This window comes from Zootermopsis nevadensis, unplaced genomic scaffold (genome assembly GCF_977971745.1).
Source record: "Zootermopsis nevadensis isolate Lab colony 2312 unplaced genomic scaffold, Znev_1.0 Znev_ptg000028l, whole genome shotgun sequence".
Classification (NCBI taxonomy): Eukaryota; Metazoa; Arthropoda; class Insecta; order Blattodea; family Termopsidae; genus Zootermopsis; species Zootermopsis nevadensis.
The window spans coordinates 6,586,137-6,613,529 of record NW_028259160.1 but is presented as its reverse complement, the minus strand read 5'-3'; the positions used below and the strand labels follow the sequence as shown (position 1 = coordinate 6,613,529).

Here is a 27,393-nt window from a genome sequence, read left to right as displayed (position 1 = left end):
ATCACGTACTGTGTAAGCACACTTATGGCCGACGTGTCTAACTTACTAAGCGACTAAACATATGTCATACGTTTATTACGCAATTATAACAAAAAAAATCATTCGGATGACATAAGACTAATAGAATTTTCATGTCGTTCAGTAATTAAAATTTTTGTTAATTCTTATTGTTTTTTTAATATTACAGTATGATTAATGAATGGCTTGGAGCCAGACGCGAGGAACCCGAAATCCATTAAGGTATTCACCAAAGCCCATAACTGGACATTGTCTTGAGCCACTTTAATCCGGTCCACAAATTTATAAACTATTTAAATTGACTATTCTATAGTCCACGTTATGGGATCATACGAAGTCTATTGCCTTTGGGTACGCAGATCGTCGTAGGCATTTGCAATCATCCCTTCGCGTGCTGTAAGGCTAGGACTAACGTCCAGAGTAATGACAAAAAAAACCTGTAACTATGGAAGTGTAGCGTACTGTGTCACTGACAACTTTCCACATCGAGGATTTGGGACATTATTTGTGAAACGCCCAGTTCCAGTGTGTGTCGAAAACGCGTATAATCCAGTGTGACTGGATCCTTTCACTGCTGCACGACTTTTATTGAATTCCTTTTTTCGCTATCCATCACTACCCACTCCGTTGCATCGTATTGTTTTGTCAACAATAGCATGGCCTCTATGCTCATCAATGGAACACAAAGTAGCAAAAAAAGACATGTTCAAGGATGTAATAATAAAAATACCGAAGAATTTGTCTACGCACTAGTGGAAGTTTCAATAAAAACAAAACACTGTTACATAGCCCTTAGGGGTCTCAGTGTTTCCACTTGCCACAGAAGCGGGACACCAGAATCTGGCAGATCACGTAGGCTGTTATACTACTTTTTATTTATTTCGTCTTCACGTTCTGTATAAAATTTAAGTGAAACCTGTACTAATAGTATATTATAATTGTATGTTTAAAAATGTATCAGCCGACGGTATGAGAACCATAAATCTCTCATGAATATTATTTTCACCTTTTCAACCTATGTGGAATTTTGTTCTCGATAATTATCATTTCTCTTACCATATGATAACATTTCGGGCTTAGTACTTGTGACTACACATGAATGGAAATTATATAATGTTGTTAAAATGCATAAACGAGAAAATCAATTTATCTCCGAAACTGACGAGCTGCGAACTTCGTGTACGATGGGTAGAGACTGTTCCAGGGGTTCATATTGTACTTAGGAAAGGAACTATGAAATATTGCCATAAAATTGTTTATCTTTATTTGAGTGAATAACTCTGTGGTAATAGAACTGGAAGGTTCAACATTCTTAACACCAGAGCCTGCCAGTCGGTACGATCCCGAGCTAGTCCCATTCACCTAACATCCTCACAGCCAAATTAATGTTATCCTGTAATGTCCTTCTCGGGATTTTGAGATAACCTGAAAGATATAGGTGTAAGTGGGTAATATTTACATTAATGTTTACATATTCGTTGTGGGGATGTGGACTGGATTAAATTCTACACTACAACCGTTCTCTCAGCAAATGCGGATTTCTCAGTGTGTAAGCTACTGAGTTTTTTCGTGTGTACACACATTAAAAACCAATGATAAATACGTAAAACAAATAAAGAACAGACATTATGATTCGTGTCTGTTGTGTTGAGTGATTCGATTATTATTACATTTATGCACGCAAGCCCGCAGAACATGTCACCACATGTAATAATAATGAACACAGAGTGTTATTAATCTTGTCTATATCGTCGTGATGGCCAGGGGTGTTAATGGGACCATAATTATGTGGAAAATAAAGGAGTAAGTTAACGCAAAATAAGGACGATGATTCATCTTCCCCCTTCGCCCTGACACACATATACACACTTTACATTCATTAATATAAATGCTAGTCTTCGCTGTTTCTTTTTGTATGAAAGTATAACAAACGTGCTACTTTGCACGGAGACTAACATTTGGATTGTTGGCAGAATGTTAGGTAGTTTCGTGAATAATGGGGAGAAATAATTACGTTTCAATAAACTGTAATGACTTCTTTGTAAAAGAAATTTGTGAAATGAACACATAAAGGGGAGTTTGCTTAATCCATCCTTCTGTCTGTCCACTCTGTATAAGAAAGGACACACCGCAATGTTCACATACTTAACATGGTACACACATTAACAAAGTAGCATTTTCATCGGACACGTTTTTCCCTGTCATGTCGAATAATTTGTCCCGTCATTGAGTACTAGCTGGCGTTGGTAAATCCTTCAATAGTACAGCGTGACGATTTATTTCTGGATACCATTTCTGATATTCGCGTTTTTTGTCGTCTTTCATCTACCATCTTCATAACACTGTTCAACAAATTTTGGATCATTTCTTGTTTGGGTATGAAAGTAAGTTTATTTTATCGATTTTGGGGTGCGGAAATAGTGCTTAAATTGGCAGATTGGCTCTTGTTTAAAAAAACTAGTTTGTTATATTTACACAAGGTATTTTTTCGTTATATGACAGTAAGATATAGCTACGAACATACATTTGTCAAACACGATGCCTTTTCGCCTTTAGCTTGTATTTAGCTACTGGAGCATCCCTTTTTCACCATCCAACAATAATCGGCTAACATGGCGGCACTCCATTTGTTTTTGTATCTTTGCTCCATCACTGAGATGTCTTGATGGAAGCGCTCACCATGTTCGTCGCTGACGGCACTACAGTTTGACGGAATAAAATCCAGGTGTGAGTGCAATAAATGCATCTTAAATGACATGTTACACCCCAGTTTTCCATAAGAAGTTAGTGACTTCACCTTCTGTTTGATAGAATTTATCACAGTCTTTGTTTTGAGTATGAAATGTTGTCAGTTTCACAGAATGATCTAGAAGATTTCACTGTTCTAGCCTCGAGGCCAAACGCTCTGGCGTATTCTTCGGCAGTTCGAGATTCCTGATGAGGTCATTAAGCTCACTTTTTGTGATATTATGTGGTTCAGAAGGATAGAGGCTTGTACAAAATGGTGGATCCCTTGACGTAGACGGCTGCTGTACTTCTTCGTGTATATCAAGCTCAACATGAACATCATGAGTGTCTTCATCTTCATCAGAGTCTACAGAAATACTTTTGGGTGGTTCAGGAATAGGTAATACTTCACCGTGGGGCACGGGGCGAATTGCAGATGGCATATTTGGGTACGTCACTTTCCACTTTCTATTCAATGTCACCCCTTTTCGAATAGGAGGCACGATACAGAAATAACAGTCTGTGATGTGATTTGTTGGCTCCCTCCATACCATGGGCACTGCGAAAGGCACAGAACGTCCCTTACATTTCAAAGGCGTTGAGTTTTGATGAACAGGTAGTGCAGCATATGTGTGGAGCCCAGTTTTTGTCCTGATCGCCTACTTTACACCCAAAGTACAATTATTAAGATTTTATTAAGGCTTAGTTAACGTACACTTTCTTGAAGCAAACGTTACTTCTCTACATACGTACCAGCAGTTATACGGACTATTCACGCAATTATGGAGCATATTAATCTTATGCGACACAAATACTGCGCAAGAAGTAGGAATCTCACAGAGAACCGTTAAATGAGAACAAATTACCCAGTACCTGGCCGGATTCGAGGAATACTGCAAGAGTTGAAGATGCATTTGAGGCGGCAACAACTTATCACGTTATGCAGAGCGGGGTGACTGTTACTGATCACGTTTTAAGAGCGTGGTGGTACAATAACTGATAATAATGTAGTGTAACTCGCTGATATGAGCCCCCAACCGTAATTCGAAAACAGGAGCCAATCGACAATTTTTAATGTGATTTTAGTGTTCAGCAGCCTAAAATTAGTCAAGATTGGTTAGTTTCGATTTCATAACTTTTATGTGTTGACCAGTGTAATTAACGCACACTTACGCAGTCGTATGCAGGGCCACTTACCGGAAGAATCAGGTACTATCACATTTTTACTGTATAGAGAGTGTGTAGTCATTGTAGTGGAATTTGGAGAAGTGTCCCTACAACAATATGTTTGCATGTCTAAGACAGCAAGATATGAAAAATAGTCAAGAACATTGTTAAAACACTGTATTCTTAATTAGAGTTGGGCTGCAAAGTTACAGTCTTTATTTAGAATAATTAATTGTGATACATCCTGTAGGCCAAATTCCAGGCCACATGTTAGTTCTCCCCAATAACATCTCGTGGCTTGGCCTTATGGCACGTACACAATGGAGGATCAACACCTGTTACCACCTGCGACAGAAATCTGAAATCGTTTGTAATGCTTATCTGTTTGGTAGTCGTTGCACGTATCCACTGCAGATAGCCTGAACTGCAGACAGTAGCGCTTGGAACAAAGCCTGAATAAACAGGCAGGCCAAACCAGAACCAACGCTGATCTAAACGTTCTGCCTGTCTTCATAATAAGGGCAACGCGACTTTTTATACATCATAGAGACTGTGTTCATTTGCAGGCATATGTAACGAGGATCGTAGCGATTTATACTGGCCACCTGGTATTGTTCAGGTAGTGGGAATTAAATTTACTACGAGGCAGATCAGATTCTTTTGTCTCCCCAGTTTGCTTTGTATGGGTGTGGCAGTCTCTCGCGTTAAAGTAAGAACTCGAATTAAGGACGTTTCAGAACAGGGTGCTGAGGAGAATATTTAAACCACTTTTTGCCACTTTTGTCTTCATTCCCCTAAAACTCTAAAGATTTTCCTTGGGTTTTTAATCCGCGTGGTTTTCCACTATGTAATAGTTTTCTGTCATTATGCTGAAGACAAGTGGTTTTATATATCAGAAATTGTTTCCAGTAAAAATTCTGCTTTTACTTCTATTTAACGCGCATTTCTGTCTCTTATAGTCCATCCAAATGCATTTCGCTGTTCTCATGAATTTTATTCCAGCAGATGTGATTCTGCTTTCGTCTTTAGCTTTCGTTGTCTCCTATAAAATCTCTAAAGGACTGATTGTTTCCGAGTAAATTCAGCGCCAGAACAGTCCAGATGGAGCACCAGCCGTGATACCTGGACCTGAATAACAGACTACGTAACTAGACTAACCATCTACGGCATCTTCCTTTCCTTGCTTTCTCTCATTTTCGTCTTTGCGCTGATGCTGCTATCGCCTTGTTTCGTTAAGGCTTTCCAACGCGCTGTCGTGACCTCTCGCCCTTTTATCTCATGGCTCCGAACAGTTCGCCCTCAGGACCTTATATTGAATATAGAGCCCTGCTTGAGTTAGTGCTTATGGCTGGCTTCATATTTTACATAATCTGATCGGATGTTCAAATATGTTAGTGTTGTTTTCAAATGAAACGATCATTAATTCCTCCATCTTCTGTAATGTCCATTGAATATATCAATGTAAAATAAAAACCTAAGACTATAAATTACGAGCGTTTGTACCCTTTCTTGAAGGAGAGGGGAAGGATACGGTTCAGAAATCGAGGAAATTATACGGGTTCAACTGCGATGGTAAGTTCTGTTTTACTGTATAAGAATTATTAATGACAAAGAATCGCGCTCGAGTAGATGCCACTTCTACTTCGTTTTCAGAAGATTCTGATTCAAATTATCTGTTCTGAAGCAAGTTATGGTGAGAGATATTTTGTGGTTTTGTTCACGTGTTTGAAACGAGTAGGGGGCTTGTGACACGCATGACCCTCTGAAGTGAGCTCACGGTATCTGCTGAATGGGTGATAACAATCCTCGGATAAGTTCGTGCGTAGGAATGAGCAGAAAATTCAATGCACCAGCCGGGAATCGAACGTCAGTCGAGTGAAACGTTTCAGTATACGAAAGTAAATTTAGGTAATATTGAATCTGGACTCAAGGATAATACACAAAGAAGAAGTGTTTTTTGGTATTGTAAGCTGAAAGAATTACAGATGACTCTCGTTATACGCGGGGGTGCGTTCCTGCGAATTGCCGTGTAGTTTAGCAGCAGAAAGGATAATGAGCAGGAAAATATTGTCCATTGGAACCACGAAGGGGGTAATCAGGTTTTGGGAGAGTGTGGAGCTTATATAAAGTTGTAAATTTTATGTGTGTATGTAGGGCATAGTGGCTTGTAATTTTACTTCAGGAGAACCTGGTAAGACAGTAACTTTAATTTATCACCGTCGAGGGGAAGTCTGAGTAGAATCAGAGACAATGTGCTATTAGTAATGAAAAACTTCTACCAGACTACACGGCTCAACAAGCCAGAAGACAGCCATCTTAAAAATTTCCTTACCAGGCCTGTTAAGACGATTAAGGAAGTAGAATTTGAGCGGTTTATGTATTGGGAAAATGAAAAATTAACACCAAATCTTCGTATGAAAACCTGAAGGGGCGAGTTCATATGGGAAACCTGAACGTACGTGGGAGACGAATATTAAAATTTAAGGGAGAGATAGGTTGTGAATGCTGATGTCTTGGATTCATGTACCTCATTGTATGGTTCAGTGGCGATCTTTAAAAATGGAAATACAATTTTGGTTCACATACAAGGACAGGAATTTCCTTGACAATCTGAGCAAGCTTTTGAAGGAAGACTACATGGCTTGAGGTTGGTTATTAAAACGAAGTTGTTTCCCGTTACATCGGAACTCAGGCTATCTCAGAATCATCATCTTCACCGAGCATCACAAAAGACGTGCGAAAGAAGTCTGTTCCCAGAGCTCGTAATCACACTCGCTCACCGCGATAAGAAGGCTCAAGGCATTGCGTCAACTAACATTCTGTACCTGCGATTTTCGTAGGCGAGCAAACGCGATTATAGCCGATTTCTACTTTACTTTACTCGGTGCTGGACGAGCAACCTTAAATCCTGAGCGTTTTTAAGTGGAAATTTCCGGACTTAGTGAACAACCAGAATAAAAATACGTATTTGATTATGCGATTCGACGATTAACGTCTGGATCTCCATTCAGCTAAGAATTATATTTTTTTGAGAAAATGAATTGTACTTACCGGTGAAGCGGTGCTCCGACGTTGCTCCGGCGTGCTTTTTTCGTCTGCGAGTTACGGTGCCTTGTAGAGAGTGCAGGGTACGCAGAGATCTCTGGAGGGCTACCTTCTCGCGGTATTTGCAGAAGAACTCCGGTCGAATCCGATGTCTCGCCAGGAAATCATCATAGAGTCTAAGAACCGCGAGCATTTCCTGTGCATTTCGGGCTCCTTCTTCGTATGTCTCATCGGGCAGTAGGAGCATGCTGGCGACGGTCATGTCTTCCCCAGCAGTTGGTAACAGTGACGTAGTGCCACCCCCAAAAGAATTCACACGCGTTTTCGGTATCACTGCTCTTGAGATCTACTGATGTTACGCTTATTTGGGAAGGAATACGTGTTGTCGATCCCTCGTGTTTTCTGCCGTCTGAATCCTGGATGAAAAACACGGAAGTGTTCTGTGTTTATCGATTGTTACTTTCTGAATGGATGGTGGTGTTTTACTTCTCCTTAGAAACAGATAGAACTGCGATCTTTTGGGTGGACAATAAGTAAATATATATTTACAAAATTTATATAGGTTTGTAACAAAAATTACGAAATATATGCAAATTTTTGTCGTTAGTAATTTCCATGTATGGAAAATTATTCAAAGCGCTACATTTAGTGTAGGGTGTATAATAAATTAATGTCGCACTAAAATTTGTAGCTTCTAATAAAATTGTTTCACTTAATACACATTTTAGCGTCGAGAGCTTCTGTTCAACTTCCTGATCTCCGCTGTCATTCATTCAAATGCTGTTCGCAAAACCTTCAGCAATGTAAATTGTCGGAGTATATGTCAGTATAACTTTGATTAATTATCTTCATTTTTACTGTTAGAACAGTACGTTGAAACTAGATACTAGCGAATTGCAATTCCTCAGTTATAGTTTGTATGTTTTCACATGCGAAACGAGTTCATACAGTCACAGTTTTCTGTTAAGGCTTCCGTCTGTAGATACTAGCCTATGTCGGCGTTGCATCAGTGATAAGTGAAAATATTATAGAAACAAAAGTTAAAAATACAGAATAGAAGTTTATTTCACGCATGAAGTTTGTTGAAGGCCTTGAACGCAAACACGAAGAATTTCGAAGAATCTTTCTTGTTCTTTGATTGTAAACATTTTCTGTCAGGTTTGCTCTTCAGGGATGGGAGCAAAGCGTTTCCATGGATAGGGCTACTTTTAAAATAAATGCCATGTTCAATGTCTCCACACTCCGTAAATAAATTATCCTATTTGGCACAGTGACTTATAATTTGAATAAGTTGTATCTAGTTTTTTAGCTTCCTGTGGAAAAAAAAATATCTTAATCACCGGAAACAATGTCTTCATTATGCAGACAAAGTTTTTATACACGTATTTTATAACAACATTCCATTAGAAATTCTTGAGTTGACAGTAAAGAATGTTTCAGGTTTCAAAGTTCCAGAACACGCTTTGAATATATGTCGTCGGCAGTATTTTCTTCGACCTCACAATGATAAAGTGATTTGATTATAAAAGCGCACTGTTTTAACGTATTTTCACAGAAATACAGCACAAGTTTTACAACCAAGATATCTTAAGTTGTACTTGTCTTGTGATATACCGACAGAGCTGTTGAGTTTTACAAGATGAAAATAAAAATGTTGTGTTGTTTTCAATTATTATGATGTCAGAAAGAAGCATGTAAAGGTTTTACGTGGAAAACGTTCTGTCTGTCAGATAGTTGGATGGATCTGTTTCATTCAACCTTTGAGACAAGTAAACGTGCGAAAGTAGGATCGTATTAACACGCACAGCATCACTTAACTTGTCAACCTCAGACGCTGTCTTGACATTCCTTGAAATTTATTTTATTTGCCTGTAAGAGATGAAAATAAGTATTAACTTTGTTTCCACATCGTAACATGTTGCATAGTATTCAAGTTATCTAAATAAATTGTAACATGAGGTGATGAGATATGAACTGAAGTCATCCAAGACAAAAGAAGAACAGATATGGCAGGAATTAGACCTTAAATGTTAGTTGTTTGGACAAAAGACAACATACAAATGCGCATGAGAAGTTTAGGAGCAGGACTGGAGGATGAATTTTGCCAGGATTGGTTTCAAAGCCTTACCATTTACAGCAGTACCTTGGATACAGCGAATGGAGCCCAGAGTCCCGCATATTGACGTAATGCAATACGCATACTGAGACAAGCTAATTTACCCCTGCCCCCGCAAACCTCTAAGGTTGATCTTGTTTCATTGTCTTTTAGACTTCCTTTAATTCTTCGTCTTGTACGTTTATTATTCCGCTTGAAATAAATATCTCTACTTCTTGTACTTTTCCTCTTTTGTCTCTGTAACTCGATAATCATGTCTTGAAACGTATTTTTCTACACTGGTTTTATATAATTTGAAATGTGTAGGTCTACCTGGTCATTCAAAGTTTTATGAATTATTAATTTTGTACCTTTAAGGTTTAAAAACCTTTCCCTAACATAATTTGTAGGAGTTTTTGAACAACTGAATTCACACGCTTGTGTCGTTTGTCATCCGGAACAGCTTACGTCTTAGAATTCTTGTTATTGTTTGGCTGCTGTTCTCTGTTTAAGGACCAATATTTGGGAGAAAATGATTAATCTGTTAATTTAAGCACGAAAAAGACACCCTTTAATTAAATAAAGCAATACGATAGATTTGTTTAGAAACTAATATTCCAGTGTCAAAGACGAAGCCTACATACAAATATTTGTATTTAAAAGTGTTTGTAGCAATTTAATTAAATATCCCATAAAAAAGAAATCTCAGTTTAGAGTGAAAGTGTTGTTAGAGACAAAATACTGAATTTATGGACAGTAAAACTAGAACACATTGGTAGTGATTATAAAATGAGAAGATATTTACCAATGTCAGAGCAATTTGATGCGAAATGCTTCAGTTGGCAGTTTTGTCAACACCAGACAGCTGCTCGTCATGATCGTAGTTAACATTCCTTGTTCTGAAATATAAAAAAAGGAACTTGATTTTATCTGTAGTGTCGGATTATAAAGTACAACAGACATTTATCTGTCGTGTTCAGAACAGGTTGTAGTGAGCTTGTGACACCTGGAAAAATTACAATGTGCTTATCAATTCAGTTGAGCAATGAAATATATAATGAAGTTATGAAATAAATATTGTACGTTCAAAATGATATGTAAAGTTGTAATTGAAGTGGAAAAGTTTATTCCGTCATGGGGTACACGGAATTTTGAATTTCTTTGCTATTTTACTTCAGTGTGCCGCTGATCTGAGGTGTGCGCGTATAGCCGACAGACTTCCTGCATAACGGCAGTGTCATAGCCGAGATATCCCTTATCAGTCGCTCCCACATTTACCCATCTACTTATTTGCAGACATTCAGTTTTATACGTTCTTTACATTTCAAATGGAAATGAACGCTTAATACAGTCAAGACCAGATTTTGTCGAACGAAATTATTTTCGTTTGTTTCGATACAAAAACAAAGGTCTTACTTTACGTGAAGCTCAAATCAAGGATTAAAAGGGGCTCATCGAACAGAATGAGTGAAAAGTGAAAACAGGCGAGATTTGAACCGAGTATCTCCCGAATACAAGTGTAGAGTGTTGTTTGACATAATCATTGAAAATGAGGCGGCCATCTTAATTAGCGGTTCTTAGTTTATAAACTCCTGTACCCAAGAGAGATATCTGATAGAACAAAGGAATGCGTTCAGAATGGAAACGAGGTTGTCCTCCTGTACAATTACAATTACTTTTTTATTCACAGAGTTAATTATAATTTTAGATTTTTTTCATCAGTATCTGGAAATAAAGAAAAAAACTGTTGGAACATGGTGACACTGTCTTTTGCACTTACTTCCGGCCTGTTGGGTGCCATGACTATAAGTACAGTTACGGTACAGGTTATTGCAACAGTTTGTAGCTCTCTTTATCCTCCGAAGCCGAAGCTCGTACAAATAATGTATAAAAATTATTAACTAAAAGAAGGCGAAGCACTTTTCCATTACCAGAATTAGTTGCTTAGTGCTGTACAGTATAAATAAATAAATAAATAATCGCTATGTGAGGATCATACGAAACCTTTAACGAAGATGCAGATTTACTGAATATTCAAGCAGGTGATACATGTAGTTACTACTATGCACTTAAGAGTTAATAACTCATTAAGATACACATTATTTTTACATGCACATTAATTCACTTACTTTAAATGTCAAGATAGTCGGACGCGCACATTCGATGGACTGGAATGCTGTTTCATAACTGTTCGGTAGAATACTGCATGATATCGGGCCCTTGTTTAAGTAATTTTTAACGCCATTTTTAATACATGACAAACTACAAGAATTAATTTTTTTCTTTTTCGGGCTGAGTCCAACATGGATGGGACAAGGGCTCTCAAATTTGCGTTCTGTATTTCATACTTAACATTCTAAATCACTCAGAATGTTTCCATTGATTTATATGTATTATTTGTTCTCGGTATGTAGAGCTAACATACATGTCTGTCTGTCCTTGTTCATGTAAGATCCTGCACCACCTAACGGATTTTGATTAAATTTCGCTTGGAAGGTTTATACAGTGAAAGCTGCTGTCTTATCGGTCCAGTATAATGCCCATTTAAGATGAAATTAAAATATGGCTTCATTACACTTCTGCAAAACGGCTTATCGTAGCTGAGTAAAATATACGTTTATGACAAATAGTCTGTAAGGTTATTAAGGTTATTAATGTTGAAGGGTTTCATAAAACACTTTCGGTATGGCATACATTTAACAGAATACTAAGAAACGCTTCTGTCTATTGTGATAATCTTGTTTAAAAGTGGACTGGATCTACAGTGAATTAACTGCGAACGCAAAATAGAAAATAAATGCGTTTGGAAATGGTCCATATTAATATATTTTCATAACTGTTTTGATATTTTTTGGGTTATCGAATTTCCCTTAAATTAAAGAAATGTTATTAGTTAATTAAAACCTCTATAATCTAAGAATTTAAAATAATGTGCTCAGGAAAATATTTGTTTCAAAAGGGGGTGACGTGCGAAATGTGGGGTAATGCATAGCTATTAATGAGCGTATTTTGTACTTTGTGCAGGTTGCATGATGTTAGGTCAGTGGAGAGTAAGAAGTTATGGTGAGATGCACGTGTAGCTGAGATAGATATACTGGAAATGCATATTGTTTTGGTCGGAAAATAAATCTATTGGAAAGCGATCACTCGGAATACCGAAAACGAGATACATGGATTGAAATGACTTCCACCGAAGTATTATCCGATTATTGGAGATGGATGCTTCTGGCTTAGGATTGTGTCCATTGGCCGTCGTTGATATTAGCGGTGTTGGACCTTCAGGTTATATACTGCTACCAGACAGTTAGTTTAGGAAACCTAAGATGCTGGTTTTTACATTGGTGTGGTAACCCGCAAGTCGTCCTCCATTCTGCTGCGCAGCTGAACATCAGCAGGCTTCCTGTCCAGACACCTAAACCGGTCAAGTTACAGCAGCGCCCCCACAAGTACTGCAGTTCCCGTAATATAATAATCACTTTTTCAGGTATCACGGATTATGTGGTGTCTAGTCTGTTACCATTCGGAATTAATTTTGAACGCTTGAATATTCCAGACATTCGGTAAGACTCCTTGGACGGCAGTCTGGTCCATCGCAAGATCTCCACCAACACAAAACAAGACAATACAGAAAAACTCAGACATCCGTCCATGACTCGACGGTCTTCAGACAATCCATCTGGGCTATTCGAGTGGTCCTAAACCTATATAAAAGCAGTGTTTCTTGAACGTGATCCTAAGAAATTATATATCACATTTTCTCTTTAAATACTATGTGTTACTGAATTTAATCGCCGCGGAAGCTTCAAGCCATAGACTGTGTTAATTTCTACAATAAATTTTATTACACAGGGTAAGCGCGACGTGAACATACCTGTAATAGGTCAGTCAGACTTGACGGGAGGTACGTCCGATAACGATATTTTTGTGGAAATAAACACTTTTATCCAACAAAATATACGTGCTGTAATTTAAATTGTTCTAGTGGTAATAATTGGTATACAGTTATATTCAAGAATATGACATTTTGCTTGGTGATTTATCACAACCATAGACCTAAAAATAAATTTTGTACGCAGATCCACGAAAACAGTTTACAGGATGGCAGGAAATTTTAATATTATGTCTGACGACTTTGTTTAAGTCGTCTATAGGCTTCGACTCAATTAACAAATTACACTATTAATTAAAATTTATGTCAGTAGACGGACTGGCGCATTGGCGTCTGTGCATCTACACACAAACCTACCCCATCCTAACCAAATCTACTCCGAACTAACCAATCGTAACATAATTCATGCAAATGTTGGTTGGGAAGCCTGAGGGGAGGAGACTGCTGGGGAGACCTAGACGTAGATGGGAGGATAATCTCAGGCGGGATCTATGGGAGATAGGTGTTGAAGGAGACTGGATTTTGTTGGCCCAGGACAGGGTCCGGTGGAGGGCTTTGTTTAATTCGGTGATGGACCTTAGGGTTCGGTAAGCCATCTAGTTAGTTAGTTATTTAGTAATCCTTAGTGTTTAATCATTGCGCACTGGCTTCTGCGCATGCGTAATCTTTATGTGTAAACAGTCTAAAAGTGTAAAGTAAAGCAGGCGTCATATCTCGGTCTAGGACTTCTCGTTTTACTTCTTAGTCACTTACACAACGGCATTTTTTAACAGCCCGGTTTCCGTCTAAATGAATTTTGTATGTACAGTTTACCTCTCATTGTTTTACAAGGGGGAATCCCGGTTTTTTCAAGTGTGTCAAAAGCCGGCTGGTGATTATTTTTCGTTTGTTTCCTATAGTGTAACACTGTTTGAACATTCCTTTGTAAACGTTTTCTGTCTCTTTTTTAAAGAGAAAAAATAAAATAGTTTTGTCTCTTAAAGCCTTAGAGTTGAATGTCATGTAATTGTTGCCACTGCTGTCAGGTTACATTGTAAGAAGTCAGTCTTCTACCAGATAAGAAGGACTACGTAAACCTAATGTAGAAACTCGGGGAAGAAAGCATGATCCTCGTTTTCTTCAAATATATCTAAAGAATTATACAGAAAGACCAAATAAATGTCTAAATTAACAGTTTTATAATTTAACGATGACACTAAGAGAGAGCAAACAACATAAGATTGAAGTATGTACATAATAAGGAGTTTAATAATTTGTGTTGCGATCGTCTGGGGTGTGCCGCTATGTAGTCTTGAAGGTGGTACCCAACGTTTCGGAAGAACGCATTGCTCACCTCTTCGGGGTTAGAATTTGTGAGACCACAATCATCATTATCATCGTTGCAGGAACCTCAAATTTCAGATTATAAATTTATGTTTACCATTTGATATTACCGAAAGTCGGGACATAAATTTCGTATACAGAATTTAGGTCTGCTTGCGGTGCTAATGAATGAAAGCATTATAAATAAAAACCATATATTTTGCGTCGTATCAAAATACGTTATATTCTGGGTTGTGACGCCGTGTTATCTGGCAGGTAATCTTCGGAAGGACTTTGTGCCGCCGTCGCAACCCCTGAAGATTGCGGCTTCTTTTAGCTCCTCAGTGCTTTCGCGTTATCTTATGAGAAATTTGAAATTTTAAGTACTTAATGACACTCTTTGCAATTCATTTTTATTTATCTAGTTCATAATATGTGCAGAAATGACATGTTTCTGGTATATGAATATGAAGTTGTGTCCTACTGCAGTGCTTGTTTGTTCATAGCACTCACCCCTACCTAATGTCGAGGTTAAGAATAAGATCCATATATTTATCCCCCTAAGTGCCTACATGGCTTACAGAAGAACCAATTTATCTTTTTTTTATCTATGTTACATGTTTTACTGTTACACAAATTAAGTGTAATGATTATTACTTGTTGTTCATTACATTTTTATTCAGTTTGATAACGACAGGTCTGAGACCATTTGGAAGACCCAGAAATTACAGGTAGTGTTACGATGCATAATAAGGATGGGAGGATGTGGTCTGGATTAAACTGGCCCAGGTTTGTGATCAGTAGCGGGCTCATGTGAACACAGTAATGAAAGTCGGGTACCATAAAAGCGGGAAATTTGTTTACTGGATGAGCAACTATTACCGTCTCAAGGACTCTGTGCTGTGGATTTAGATTGATAAAGGCATATTTTATCTGTACCGAATATTCGAATTTCTGTTATAAATTTACATATATATTTGAATATTCACGGGTATCCATGCTATTAAGACGCAGTTTATAACCTGTTCACTGAGAAATATTTGACAAATATTTCTACACCAATTGCAGATCTTTGATCACTGGAAAGGAGGTGCTTCTATCTCCTATTTTAGAACCATTGAGACAACGGAATATTTCAGTATATTAGATTTAGATGCAACAAAACAATTTAAGAATCAATGTTAAAAGTTCTGATCTCTCTGAAGCTCGTGAAAATAATATTTAGGAATTAAGTCCGTACATCAAAGAATGACGCTGTACCATTACAAATATACTTTGATTAATGGTGTTTAAGGAATAAATTTCTGTTTATTTTGAGAATCGTACAAAACTCATTAAAACGAAATACAAAGCAATTTATTATGAAAGCAGGCTGTGTATGTAGTTAGCACTGGGTTTTAAAGGGTTAAAAGAAATTCTCGAACTATTTTCTCAGACTTACCGTTTACGTGTTGAAACTTGCAATTCGAGTATTAGTTGAAACTAGATTCGTATTGCATTGTTGTGATCCGACTTGTGCATTTCTGACAATTTGTTGTAAGGAAACGTTTTTATACACTTAGCACTCGCAAATTGTTCACTGCTAAACGATGCTTCTTATCAGGTCGATTGTTCAAGTATAACGAAGATAAAATAATTCTGATTCTTAGGTATTATTGAATAATATGAGTGGTGCATGAGGTGTTATGATTGAGTAATGACGGAAACGTATGCAAAACTAGTTTAAAGCCAAGTGAATCATTTCAACACACACGCACTCTGTTCAACGGCAATAAAATATACGAAAGTACTTTGAGATTACCGAACACTAACGCTTATTTATTTACTGTACGTAGTAACTGTCAGTAGGCTAGGCTGTAGGTACTTGGCAGTGTTATTTATAAATACATTTAATAAAATTGTAACATGAATGTATGAAGTTCTTTATAGACGAGAAGGAATTTTGTCACTTGTGTCTATAAAGTGAAAAAACGATGTACAGAAATTGGTGAACAACAGCAGAACACAAGAACACGCCGTGAACCAAGCCCACACGCATATAAAGAAGTCACATTTTCACTCTTGATCTTGTATAACATTGATGGTCAAGTTTTACACGAAGGAAAGTTTAAAAAAATAAAAAAGAGAGATAAGAATTTCTGCGCGCGCAATGAGAAAATATGAAGTTGAGGGGTTTGAAAAACTGCTCTCTCGTTCTCTCTCTTTTTCTCCTTCTCATCTCACTTGTTACATCAGTTCCAACATTCCAGCATCATTTCCAATCCACCTACACTCTTCTCCACCTTCTGACTGGTCTGTTCTATTGCCAGGGGTGAACAATTAATATGTGAGTATGATGACAGAAATCATCATACTCACCGCTGAGAAAACCTCAAATCATGCAATTAATATGTGTTCAGTTGCACACACAGAATAACAGGTATGATTTAAATATCTGCTCATTACGTACGTTATTTTAGAATTTCCTTAGGACGAATGCCTACTCATACTTGATTCTCGGTTTATTTGACAATGCTTTTCATCTGAATAGGTTATATGCGTCAAATAGTAGAATTATTTGTAGGAAGAATTGGAAATAATGTGGAAAGTCGATCATGGAATCTTTTACGTCACTATCCCAGCACTCCAAGGAGAGGGTGAAAAATTGTAAAAAGTTCAATCATATTAACTGATCTCTGGGTCGAGATTAGAACTCGTCAGCTACCGACTACAAAGGAGTGCTTAACTGGTAAAAACAAGGCAAGCTGTAAGACACAATCCTGAAGGAAATGAGACCAGGGTTGTAGCGCTGTGTAGTGTTGTAGAAGTTTACCAACGTTTTAGACTCATCGTCCTGATGATGGAGGCAGCAACGACCTCTGAAACGTTGCTAAACTTCTTCCGTGAGAACCACAAATCGAACAGAGACAAATTTACATAAAATAAACATCTTTTTAGTATAAAGATGTCTTTCGCGTTTCCAGTTGGCTTATTTAAAGCAGTTCTTTACGGCAAAATGTCGTATTTTACAGGCCTGGCTTATAAACCTGTATGATTTCACTACCGTATCCATACCACGTCAATGACGCGTGAAAATAATGAAGTTCTTCAGTGCGTGGTATTCTTTAGTTTGCGTCTAAACGTTTACCAACGCTTTGTTTCCTAAAACTTGTAATTGATATTCTTTTCTCAGAACCAGAAAAGAGGTTTGAGTGAAATAAGAAAGGACGGATGTTTAGGTTATTCTTCGTATTTCTGTATAGCCTGTTTCTATCCTGCTTATACAATAAAATGCATTATACTGCGAATATCTTGTTATACGCAGTCAAATTCTTTGCATTTTTGTTAATTGTGCATCATGTTTTATGCCGTTTACCATTTTTTTAGTACAAGAGTCTTTCTCGAAGAAACTGTTAAAATATTTAAGCTTCAGATAAAAAGTTTGCCTGCAACGTTTTGCGTAATTAGACTTGTAATGCCACATTCAATCGTAATCCGCTGGGTAGTTTCAGAGTTTAAAAGTGCGGAATAAACTTTCAGGAAGGATGCTCTATCGCCAACAATTCATTATAGATATTTTTTTAGCTCTTTGTACTCCTTTTCCCCCACAAATTAAGCATTATTGCTACAAAGTACATCAAATCGTGGGAGATCGTCTCTGCCTCTCCACCTAGTATCGCAAAGGTGGCAAATGTCGTAAAATACAAACAGTCTGAAGATATACAGGCGTTTTCGAGAAAGTTTTCGCTATGATGTTCATGTAACGGTATGCAAAGAAAATGAGTTACAGTTCACTCCCGATTATTCTGGTTATTTGTGAAATATATTATCCCGGGTAATTCAAACCTTAGATAATTCGAAAAATTGAAAGAAATACACGCGAATTCAACAAACACGCGAAGTTCATTTACAGACATACACTACTTAATTTTTTTATATATTTACTAATAACAAAGTATTTCATATGCAATTTGATACAGTACGTAGCCCCGGAATTTTATCTTAAGAAACTGACTCGAAGATATCAAGTGTCGATGACAATACATGGATCTTAACCTCTGCTCTCCCTATACGCCTTCATGGCCTCGTGCTTAGGACAGGAACAACGATCCGTATAGGCCTGTATGGTCATGACTGTCACAAATCTTTGTTCAGCCCTGCAAGAAAACGATGCACGCTTTCCGACTTGACCCCTCGAGCCAATAATTAGGGAGTACAATGTTGTAAAGGTCACGAATTAATGCCATGTTGAGTTTTTTTATCTTACCCACCTTCAGAGGGCCTCTTCATATATTTTTCCTACTTTCTCACTCTTTCATTGTAGCACAGACTATCTTTTTTGTTCTGTGCACACGTATTCTCGTGAAAACAAAACAGCATCAGTTTCATTTTCAGGAGAAAATAAGTAGACCCCATTGGTTGATACAGACCTACATATGACCCTTGTGTGTGAATGTGAGTGAGTGAGACAGTTACCTCTAACATCACGTGTCTTAAGAGTTCTGTCACGTTTTATAACTTGATTACAGCTTGAAAAATTAAATTACCGAGAAAATACATATATTGCTGTGATACGAAATACAGACTGAAAACAAAAGTTCATACAATTAATGATCTTGACTATTTCTTTGGCAAGACAAGAAAAAGTGGAAGGTAGATAGAAAAGAACGAAAATATAAAGAAAGCCGATATCCCGGTCGAGAGCCAAACCCTGTGCCTGTAGATAACGAAAAACCATATTGTTAGCGTGTATGCCAGTAAGTTAGATGCGTATTTCTCAGGTTTGAATCCAACAAAGTTTAAGCATGCTTTGCGTATATGTTAATTCCCACGCCATTATTCCAAAGATGGGTGAAGCGAGCGAGTGATCTTGGGGGAAGTGTGGGCCCCTGCGAGGTAATGGCAATTACACAGCACGGCTGTGCTCCATTAGGCATAGAGTGGCGTGAGATGTCTTCCGATCGTGTTGCCATCTGCAGCACATTCTACAGACTTGGTTATGGGTCTGTGAATTATAGTTTCTTACGTTAATGAACTTGTATGTATCATCTGAACTGGATGGCAGTTGAAGATTTCTGTCTTCTGGGTTGTTGCGCTGTGTAGTATGGTCGATGTTTACCAACGTTTCAGAGGTCATACTGCCTCCACCATCAGCGCAACAACCCAGAAGACAGAAATCTTCATACTCACCGCTGCGAAAACCTCAAATCATACATGGATGGCAGTTATCAGCCTAATTTAAATTATAATTCTTACAGCAACTACGTTCAGGGGGTCTCTCGGCTGTTGTGCTGCAGTTTAGGATGTTGAAAGATTGTACTTAATTGTTCTTTCTATTTCTATGCTGATTTTTATATAAACAATATTTATCTGAAGTTTTAAAAGAAGCCACATTGTAAAACACAGACTGAGTGTATTTGAGGAAAGGGTTCTGCAGACAGAGGAATTGACAGGAGGCTGAAGAAAGTTGCATAATATGGAGCATAATTTGTTCTCTCCATAGATCAAATAAATACGAAGAAGTGAGCGGGACATGTAGCACGCAATGAGATAAATAATGCATACAAAATTATGGCTAAAGAGACCACTTGGCTAACATAAATGTTGATGGGAGGATAATATTAAACCGAATATTAGAGAAACAGAGCGTGATAATGTTGGCTGAATTCATCTGCCAATTCAGGTTTTATGAACCCTGTTACGAACATTCGGGTTTCAAGAAACTGACGCACAATTCTTTAAATTTTATAATGCGTTATAGTACTCAGGTTAAGCTGAAACGCACTGTACATATATTATTCCACCCACACCGGCGAACCTAACCACGAAAAAGTAATTTTTCAAATGCAGAAACTGATAGTGCAACCCTGAAAGCAATTTCTTAACCTTTCATTTTCTTCATAATATTACGTTCGAAAATTAATATTACTAATGTAATAAAGAATTGAATTGAATTAATAATTGAAAAACTTGTATCATATGTCATACTTTGTATGGTTGTGAAAACGCTATTTAAAGATAAACAGCTTTAAAGTTAAATCCATTTTCATAAATCAAGTTAAACTGTGATAGTATTTATTGTGTTTTGTTTGTATAACTTTTAAAGTGTAGATTTAGTTTGTTCGTTATATTCTACTATAAAGTATGAGGTTTTGCTAAACTCATGTATAACGGCAAATTCTAATTAAGAGTCTGTGCTGTTATAAATGCTTCTGCATGCTACTTTCCTGCAGTTAGAATTTCGTCGTGTGTACCTGAAGGGAGGCAGGCGGGCGCTGTTACGTCGTACAATTTGCGTCACAGCAGGCAAGCCACAGCGTAATGACAATACAATTACCGGATTCTCGTAATTTTCTTACCTTCAAAATTCATAATAACGTGGAAATGAGGCAACCGTTTGTCCACTGGTTAAAACTACTTAATTACACCGCAGCGGATGTTTTACGAAGTGTAGCTGCTTAATTCATTTATAATTTTTTAAAAAAAAATTCGGATGAACAACAAGTTTTGGATGGCACGTTCCTGCGCTTAATATATTAACTAACTGTAACAGGGTGACCGACTCAGATTTTATAGCCAGCTGACACCATACTATAGTACACAATCTTTCTTCATGTACTAAAACCCATTAATCTATCATTATTTTATGCAGCCAATAAATCAACAAACTAATCACTCTGTCAAGTAACAGACTGAGCTGTCTAATAAACCAGTAAGTAAATCGAACATCAACTCCGCAAAGCAAAAAAATTTCTTCAATTATTCCCGAATTTTCAGGTACTTTGATTTCTGAGATTTTCAGAGCGCTAAAGATGTCGATGTCTGTAAGACTTCAGGTTCTCACAGCGGTGAGTATAAAGATTTCCGTCTTCTGGGTTGTTGCGCTGTGTAGTCTGGTCGATGTTAACCAATATATTCATCGCCCTGATGACGGAGGCAGTATGACCTCTGAAACGTTGGTTAACATCGACCAGACTACACAGCGCAACAACCCAGAAGACGGAAATCTTCATGTCGATGTCTGTCTTCTGAGTTGTAATGCCGTGTGAATTTATAAGCAGATGGCCAGCGTTTCGGAGGAACATATTACCTCCTTGCTCAGAGTTTAACCCTGAAGATGGCCGTAGTACGTCTCTCCGATTCGCTGGCATCTGCTTACAAGTCGGCCACACTACTGTTATTCTAGAGTGCGTTAAATATGATCATACTCACACTTCCGTTTGGTGTAGTGCTAAAAGTTATTTTGACTATAATATATTCACGTTTTCATAAGAAAGATGCGATTGTGAACCAAAGAAACTACAGAAAAATGAGTTCGTGATGTATGTTTTTGGCATGGGTGATAGCATAGTTGGATTTGTGAGTCAGGTTCATGCCGGATTGTCGTTATTCGCAGAACTGATGTCGTTTGTTTTATTCATCTGTCGCCCAGTCCAGCCACGGGCTTCCGATATAAATGTTTGGACTGCCATTAATCTGAGACGTTCATCTCACGACTCTGCTCATGTCAGTAATTCCAAGGCTTTTTCACTGCACGTTACAAAACGCGTTCCTTGTTGCTTTTGTTTCTGTGGTCTTAGCTCTTAAAAATTCGCAACTTTCATCTTCTGTCTACTAATGTAAGGATTGAAATAAGCAAATGTACAATTGTCCGTGTTGTTTTCAATAGGTGTGAATCAATGTATCACTCAAAAGACGAATATTCATTGAGGGCTTTTAAGAACAGAATATTTGGAAATAAGAGGGAGGAAGTGACATGAAACTGGATAATTCTGCATAATGAATTTCATAATTTATGCTCTACACCTAATATTATTAGGAGGTTGACAGTTAGCGTGCATGTAGCACGCGTGGTAGCAATAAAAATTCATACACATTTCATTTGCAATGTCAAAAGAGAATAAACCACTTTAGGGACCAAAGAATACATGGGATAATAGTATAAAAATGAAATTTAGAAATATAGAATGTGTCGATGTGTAGGTCTTACTTTTATTTGGCTCAAAATGTACCCATGGTGGACTCTGGGTGAATATTAACTTTTGAAGCACGTTTGTGCTCAATGGAGTTGCATAATTATTATTTATTTTACAAAGTATAACATGACGGCACGTGAAATTTTGCATGGAAACAACATAATGTTGTCTCATATTATGCATTAACTCTCTTAAATAATATTTAAGAAATAAGCCCGTACCTCAAAGAAAACACAGTCCTTCACCATTACAAATGTTTACATGTTTCGTTTAAGGAATCAAACGCAGCCCATATATAAAAAATGTAAGAGTTACTGATCGTTAAAGCAAGTGGTGCATAAAGTTACCACCGAGCTTAAATGATTAAAGAGTTTGATGCAGTGTGAATTTTTTAAGTTGTCCCGATTACGAATAGATGACCAAAATTTTGTTGGAGACCGGTGATAGGTTATAGACCGTAGAGTTCAAGAAGGGCAGGCATTTGCTTAGTAAAAGAATCGACTATGATTACTCATTTCAGCCTTGTACCATTGTAGTCAGCTCTGCCTTATTTTCTGTCTAGCTCAGTCTGTAAAGTAACCTGTCATTGGCTGTAGCACCGAGTGTCAATTTACGACAAGATTGATGCATAAAGCTGACGACTGACCACTTTCTATCCGCGAGTTAGAGACCGCGTGGAATTCTACTTCCTCGACACATGTATACATTCAAGCTATTTACATTTTACAAATTTCTGTTTTATTATATTAACTGACGCTTTCATTTTACACGTTATAATGGAAAATACTTTTGTATTACATTTATAAATTTATTTATTTGTTTTTATTCATATTTCTTCATTTATTTTGCTTTGTGTTAATATTGTTTCTATTTTGGGTTTGCCTGTACTTGGCAGTTACATTTAATAATGTACATGTATAAGTTTAGTTAATCCGTTTTTGTACTACTTTTCATTATTATTTAACTATTATTGTATGTATTATCAGTGTTTGCCTGTTATTGGCTTCTTGCTGTTGGCAAACACGTAAATAAATGAATTGAATTGAATTGAATTGAGACTATGGCGACCATGTGACGTATATTTATAACCCTTAAATCTAGTAAGAAGGAAATTATGAAGGAGATTTCATTGTTATGTTCAGGTTTGTTTCAAGACTAAAATGAACGCATAATTTGGAGGTAATGTGAAAACTTTCGCAAATTTTAATTCAAAAACTTATAAAGTTTGATTGGTGTCATTAATACAGGTCGGTATTCTTGGAATATAATCTGTGTTTGATATGAAGTTCAAATCGAACTTTGTTGTCTTTACGATGTCCATCTTGCCGTTAAGAAAGTTAACATTACTTAACATGCGTGTAATTATGATGCACAACATTTCTGGACGCTGTGGGTATTCATTAGAGCGCTATGAGAAACTACCTTGGCAGTTTCCAGCGCCAATTAACGTAGCAGGAATACAGAATGAGGCGAAGACAAAATGAATATACCTATATTTTAACATTTCCGTTCTCTGATTATCTCTGTCTTGAACCTCAGGCTTTTAATAGAATTCAATGGGGGTGTAATGCATCGTATCTGTATAATCTTGTTTGCGTTATAAACGGTAGACTCGTATATTTTATAGATCCAGAATACTAAATATAATCGATATGTGTTAATTTTCGGAAGTAAAATATTCAGACAGAGAGGCAGGATCTCTTCATATGTCTGTTTTACACGCGTCATGCAAAGAACGTACGAAATAAAACATTGTAAGAAAAAATTCTGAAAATAAGTGTTTAGGAAGCATAACTCTTGTGATATTACTACTATACATAAGTATATAGTAAGTTTAAATGATTGTCACTTCGATTCTTTAAGCAAATATGGAAGACTTTAGCAGCAAGATAAGCCAGTTCGATAACATCTGAGCCAGGAACCGTATGTTGAAACTTTCTTTTAAATTTTGTTTAAGTTACAGGATAGTCCAGCTCTATTTTCAACCGCAGAAGCAAACATAATAATGCATTTCTCATTGCCGCCATATCTTCGCTTATTGCCACATTATTACAGTAACAGTAAATCATAGGAAAACAGTAAATTCCGAAGAATTTCTTGATCTCTGATCGTGCAGAAAATGTTTGTTTCACAGGTGGCAGGAATTGATCTATGCTTGTAAACTTCTGTAAAATCACACAGAACCAAATTTTATAGCGTAAGTCAGTGCCTTTATTCGTTAATAGGGTTATTTTGGCCCAAAAACTAATAACCCAACTTAACCATCAAACCGATCAAAATGGCTCATAAAAGTATGTGTAGATACACACAGCACAAGATACAAAGCTCATTAAGATATAAAACTGTGACCTATTATGCGTATTCTTGAATATGACAATTATTTTAAAAATCAGAAAGGATCGTTTCTGGCTCTTTGCAGTTTGACATCTGTAGAGGGTTTTGATTCTGAGCAGTGTAACAGAGTGTAATACTGACGTTCACTTGTTTTATGTCGGAGAAAACACATAGTTAATGTACACAAGCCAGACTGTGACAGCAAAATGACAAATAAGTTCCTGATTGAAAATAAACAACTAGTATTTATAACTGAAGTAAGTTTCATCCATAGTAGACTGAAAATAAATACTTTCAATACATAACAATATATTGTATTGAATTTATTCACGTCTGGAAATTACGTAATGTGATTAGTGGTAGAATTTAATAACAAAAGTTCAGGCTATTTCCTTTGCAAGATCTGTGTACTTGAGATTAAGTTCCACTGCAGAAGTAGGTTATGTTAAACATCAAGGCGTACATACCTCTCTTTTGCATGAGCTTTAGAGAATATTCAGCATCACGTCACGTGTCGACAGGTGTTTGTGTTTCTCATTTCTGTTTCGTTATTCACTGATATTGACCTCACATTTTCTTCAGGTCATTACATAGCGAAGTGAAGTTGTTTAGTTCTAAATCCGTTGGAAACACCGACACAAATTCATGTCGCTTTGTAAACACGTCGTCAGACTGAAATTTTTATCTAACGTCACTTGTTGGCTGAAATCGGTAAAAACTGTACAGTAGTGTTTCTTATCACCTAACGATCAAAGAAATATTTTAACGGCTTGAAGTCTTGTAGGCTTACAAGATCTAAAGTTCATGTTACACCATGTTTAAAAGGCAGATTAACGCCACTTAAAATGTTGTGATGTTGTGACTTAGTCATTGCTTTTGGTTATTTATGCTTCCTTTGTTTTGAATTTACAGTTATCTGAACTTTGAAATATAATTTAATTGTTATCATAAATAAATGTTTTATTTACTATTTAATTATCCAAGAGGAAATATTTTCTTCAGTATTGTAGTGTGTGTGTTAATTTCTTTAATTTACAAGTTGGCTCATTAGATACTTTAATTACATATCGTTTAAACCTAAGTTTAATATAGTTAATCCTATTTATTCACCTCAGTTTTACTTAAAATATAACGTAAGTTAATATTATTAGAGCTCTGGTACTTTTATTCATATAATTAAATTTTATAATCAGGAATTATCCGGACTTTAGCATTTACATTTTGTGATTATTCAGTGTAACGAGATGTTTGTGTTAACATTTGAATTCTGAAGTATTTGAAACTAAGGAATGCATAGGTTTAAAGTGTAATTACCTGCAGCGTATAGCCCAGTTAGATAATTTGTGTAATTAAGCTATTAGTTCCTGTTCATTAGTTTCGTATCTATATTTCATCCACTGCGCGCCTTTCCTGCTGCAGGAATCGCATTGAATTAATTCAGAATGCACTTATACACGAGCTTTTCATTCCAACTTGAAATTATTTCGAAAAGATACAAAACAAAATAATGAATAGTCGCGTTGTAATATAACAATTGACCAGTGACAGAGACTTAGCTCTATATAAGGGACCCAACAGAGTAGGCACCTCTCACCTGAAGACGGAGACAGAACCAGTCTCCGAAACGTCGTGGGTTTTAAAGAACAGACGACGGAAAAAGGCCTGACAATGAATAATTTTAAGTGTTACGACTACCTGATTTCTTTGCTTGCATGTGAAATTTGGCCTGTCGCATTAGAATGTAAAAAGCACAGATTTTGAGTGTTTGAGATCAGAGTGCTGAGGAGAACATTACCAAAGCGGAAAAAATAACATGCGGCTGAAGAATATTTCATAATGAGGAGCTTCATAACTTGTACTCTGCATCATAAATTACCAGAGTAATTAAGTCAAAGGAGCGAGATCATGTAGAAGGCAATGAAGATATGATAAGTACTTAAAATTATAGTTGGGCAATCTGGTCATTGGAAAGACCTAGACTTTTTTTTGGGAGGATAGTACTGAAATGAGCCTTATAAAAACAGAATGGGACACTCTGGACTGAATTCATCTGGCTCAGGATAAGATCCAAGGGTCCAGATCACGATAATAAACCTTCTCGTTCCGTTAAAGCAGGAGAGGTTTTCATTATCTCAGCTACTAGAGAGCCTGTTATAAAATGTTGAACTTACTTGTGTTGTAATACGCATTAAATTGTGTTTCACCCACATTTAAAAATGTTTATGTGCTGTTGTAAAGACAGTTGGAAATACACAGCCTGGTGTAACTGATTCTCTCTTACTGAATACAAAGTTGGTATATAGTATTTAGATTTCACTTGTGTTACAATTTGCACCGAATATATGAACGCCATTATAAAATACGTCTCTTTCTTTTAGAAGAGAACGCCACACTTTCACTTGCATTGAACTTCCTCAAATTAAACATCAATCGTCATACCATAGATTCATATTCACTAGCACTTCACTATCTCTTCTGAACACTTATTTGTCGACACAAGAGACGGCTGGGAGAAAGTCAAAAAATTAACAAAACACGTGGTTAGGACGTCATAGTATGTAACAATCAAGTGACGTCATGGCGGTGCAACCTGCAACAATGTCCAGTGGCTTGTGCGGCCGCTAGTTACCGGCGTACTAGTGACAGTCGCTTCACGCGGCCCACAGCTACTGTGCACATAGCGCCCTTGACTCAGCTCGGCAGCCAGCCACAACACGCGTTACTGATGGCAGGCATTGGGGCTGCATGCACTCACTCATTACCCGACTAACAAAGTAACTAACAGCGTTAAGTAAATGGAGATTTTAGGTTCTGACGACGTTGGTGATCTTTTGGGCTGTGACGCCGTGTGGACTTATGGA

General features: G+C 37.0%; 2 protein-coding genes across 3 annotated transcripts in view; one reads left to right on the top strand and one right to left on the bottom strand.

Annotated features, from left to right (window-relative positions):
- Positions 1-27,146, bottom strand: part of dachs (unconventional myosin-IXb-like dachs) — a 140,555-nt gene extending 113,409 nt beyond the window's left edge. The window contains exons 1-3 of the mRNA XM_087356921.1: positions 26,704-27,146; positions 9,858-9,951; positions 6,964-8,826 (exon numbers count right to left, since the gene is read on the bottom strand). Of these exons, the coding sequence (XP_087213047.1) occupies positions 6,964-7,219 (256 nt within the window). The 5' untranslated portion in view covers positions 7,220-8,826; positions 9,858-9,951; positions 26,704-27,146. The remainder of the gene's footprint in view (positions 1-6,963; positions 8,827-9,857; positions 9,952-26,703) is intronic.
- unc-13-4A (BAI1 associated protein 3) overlaps positions 1-27,393 on the top strand; it is a 295,285-nt gene that overhangs the window by 87,054 nt on the left and 180,838 nt on the right. The window lies entirely within an intron of this gene.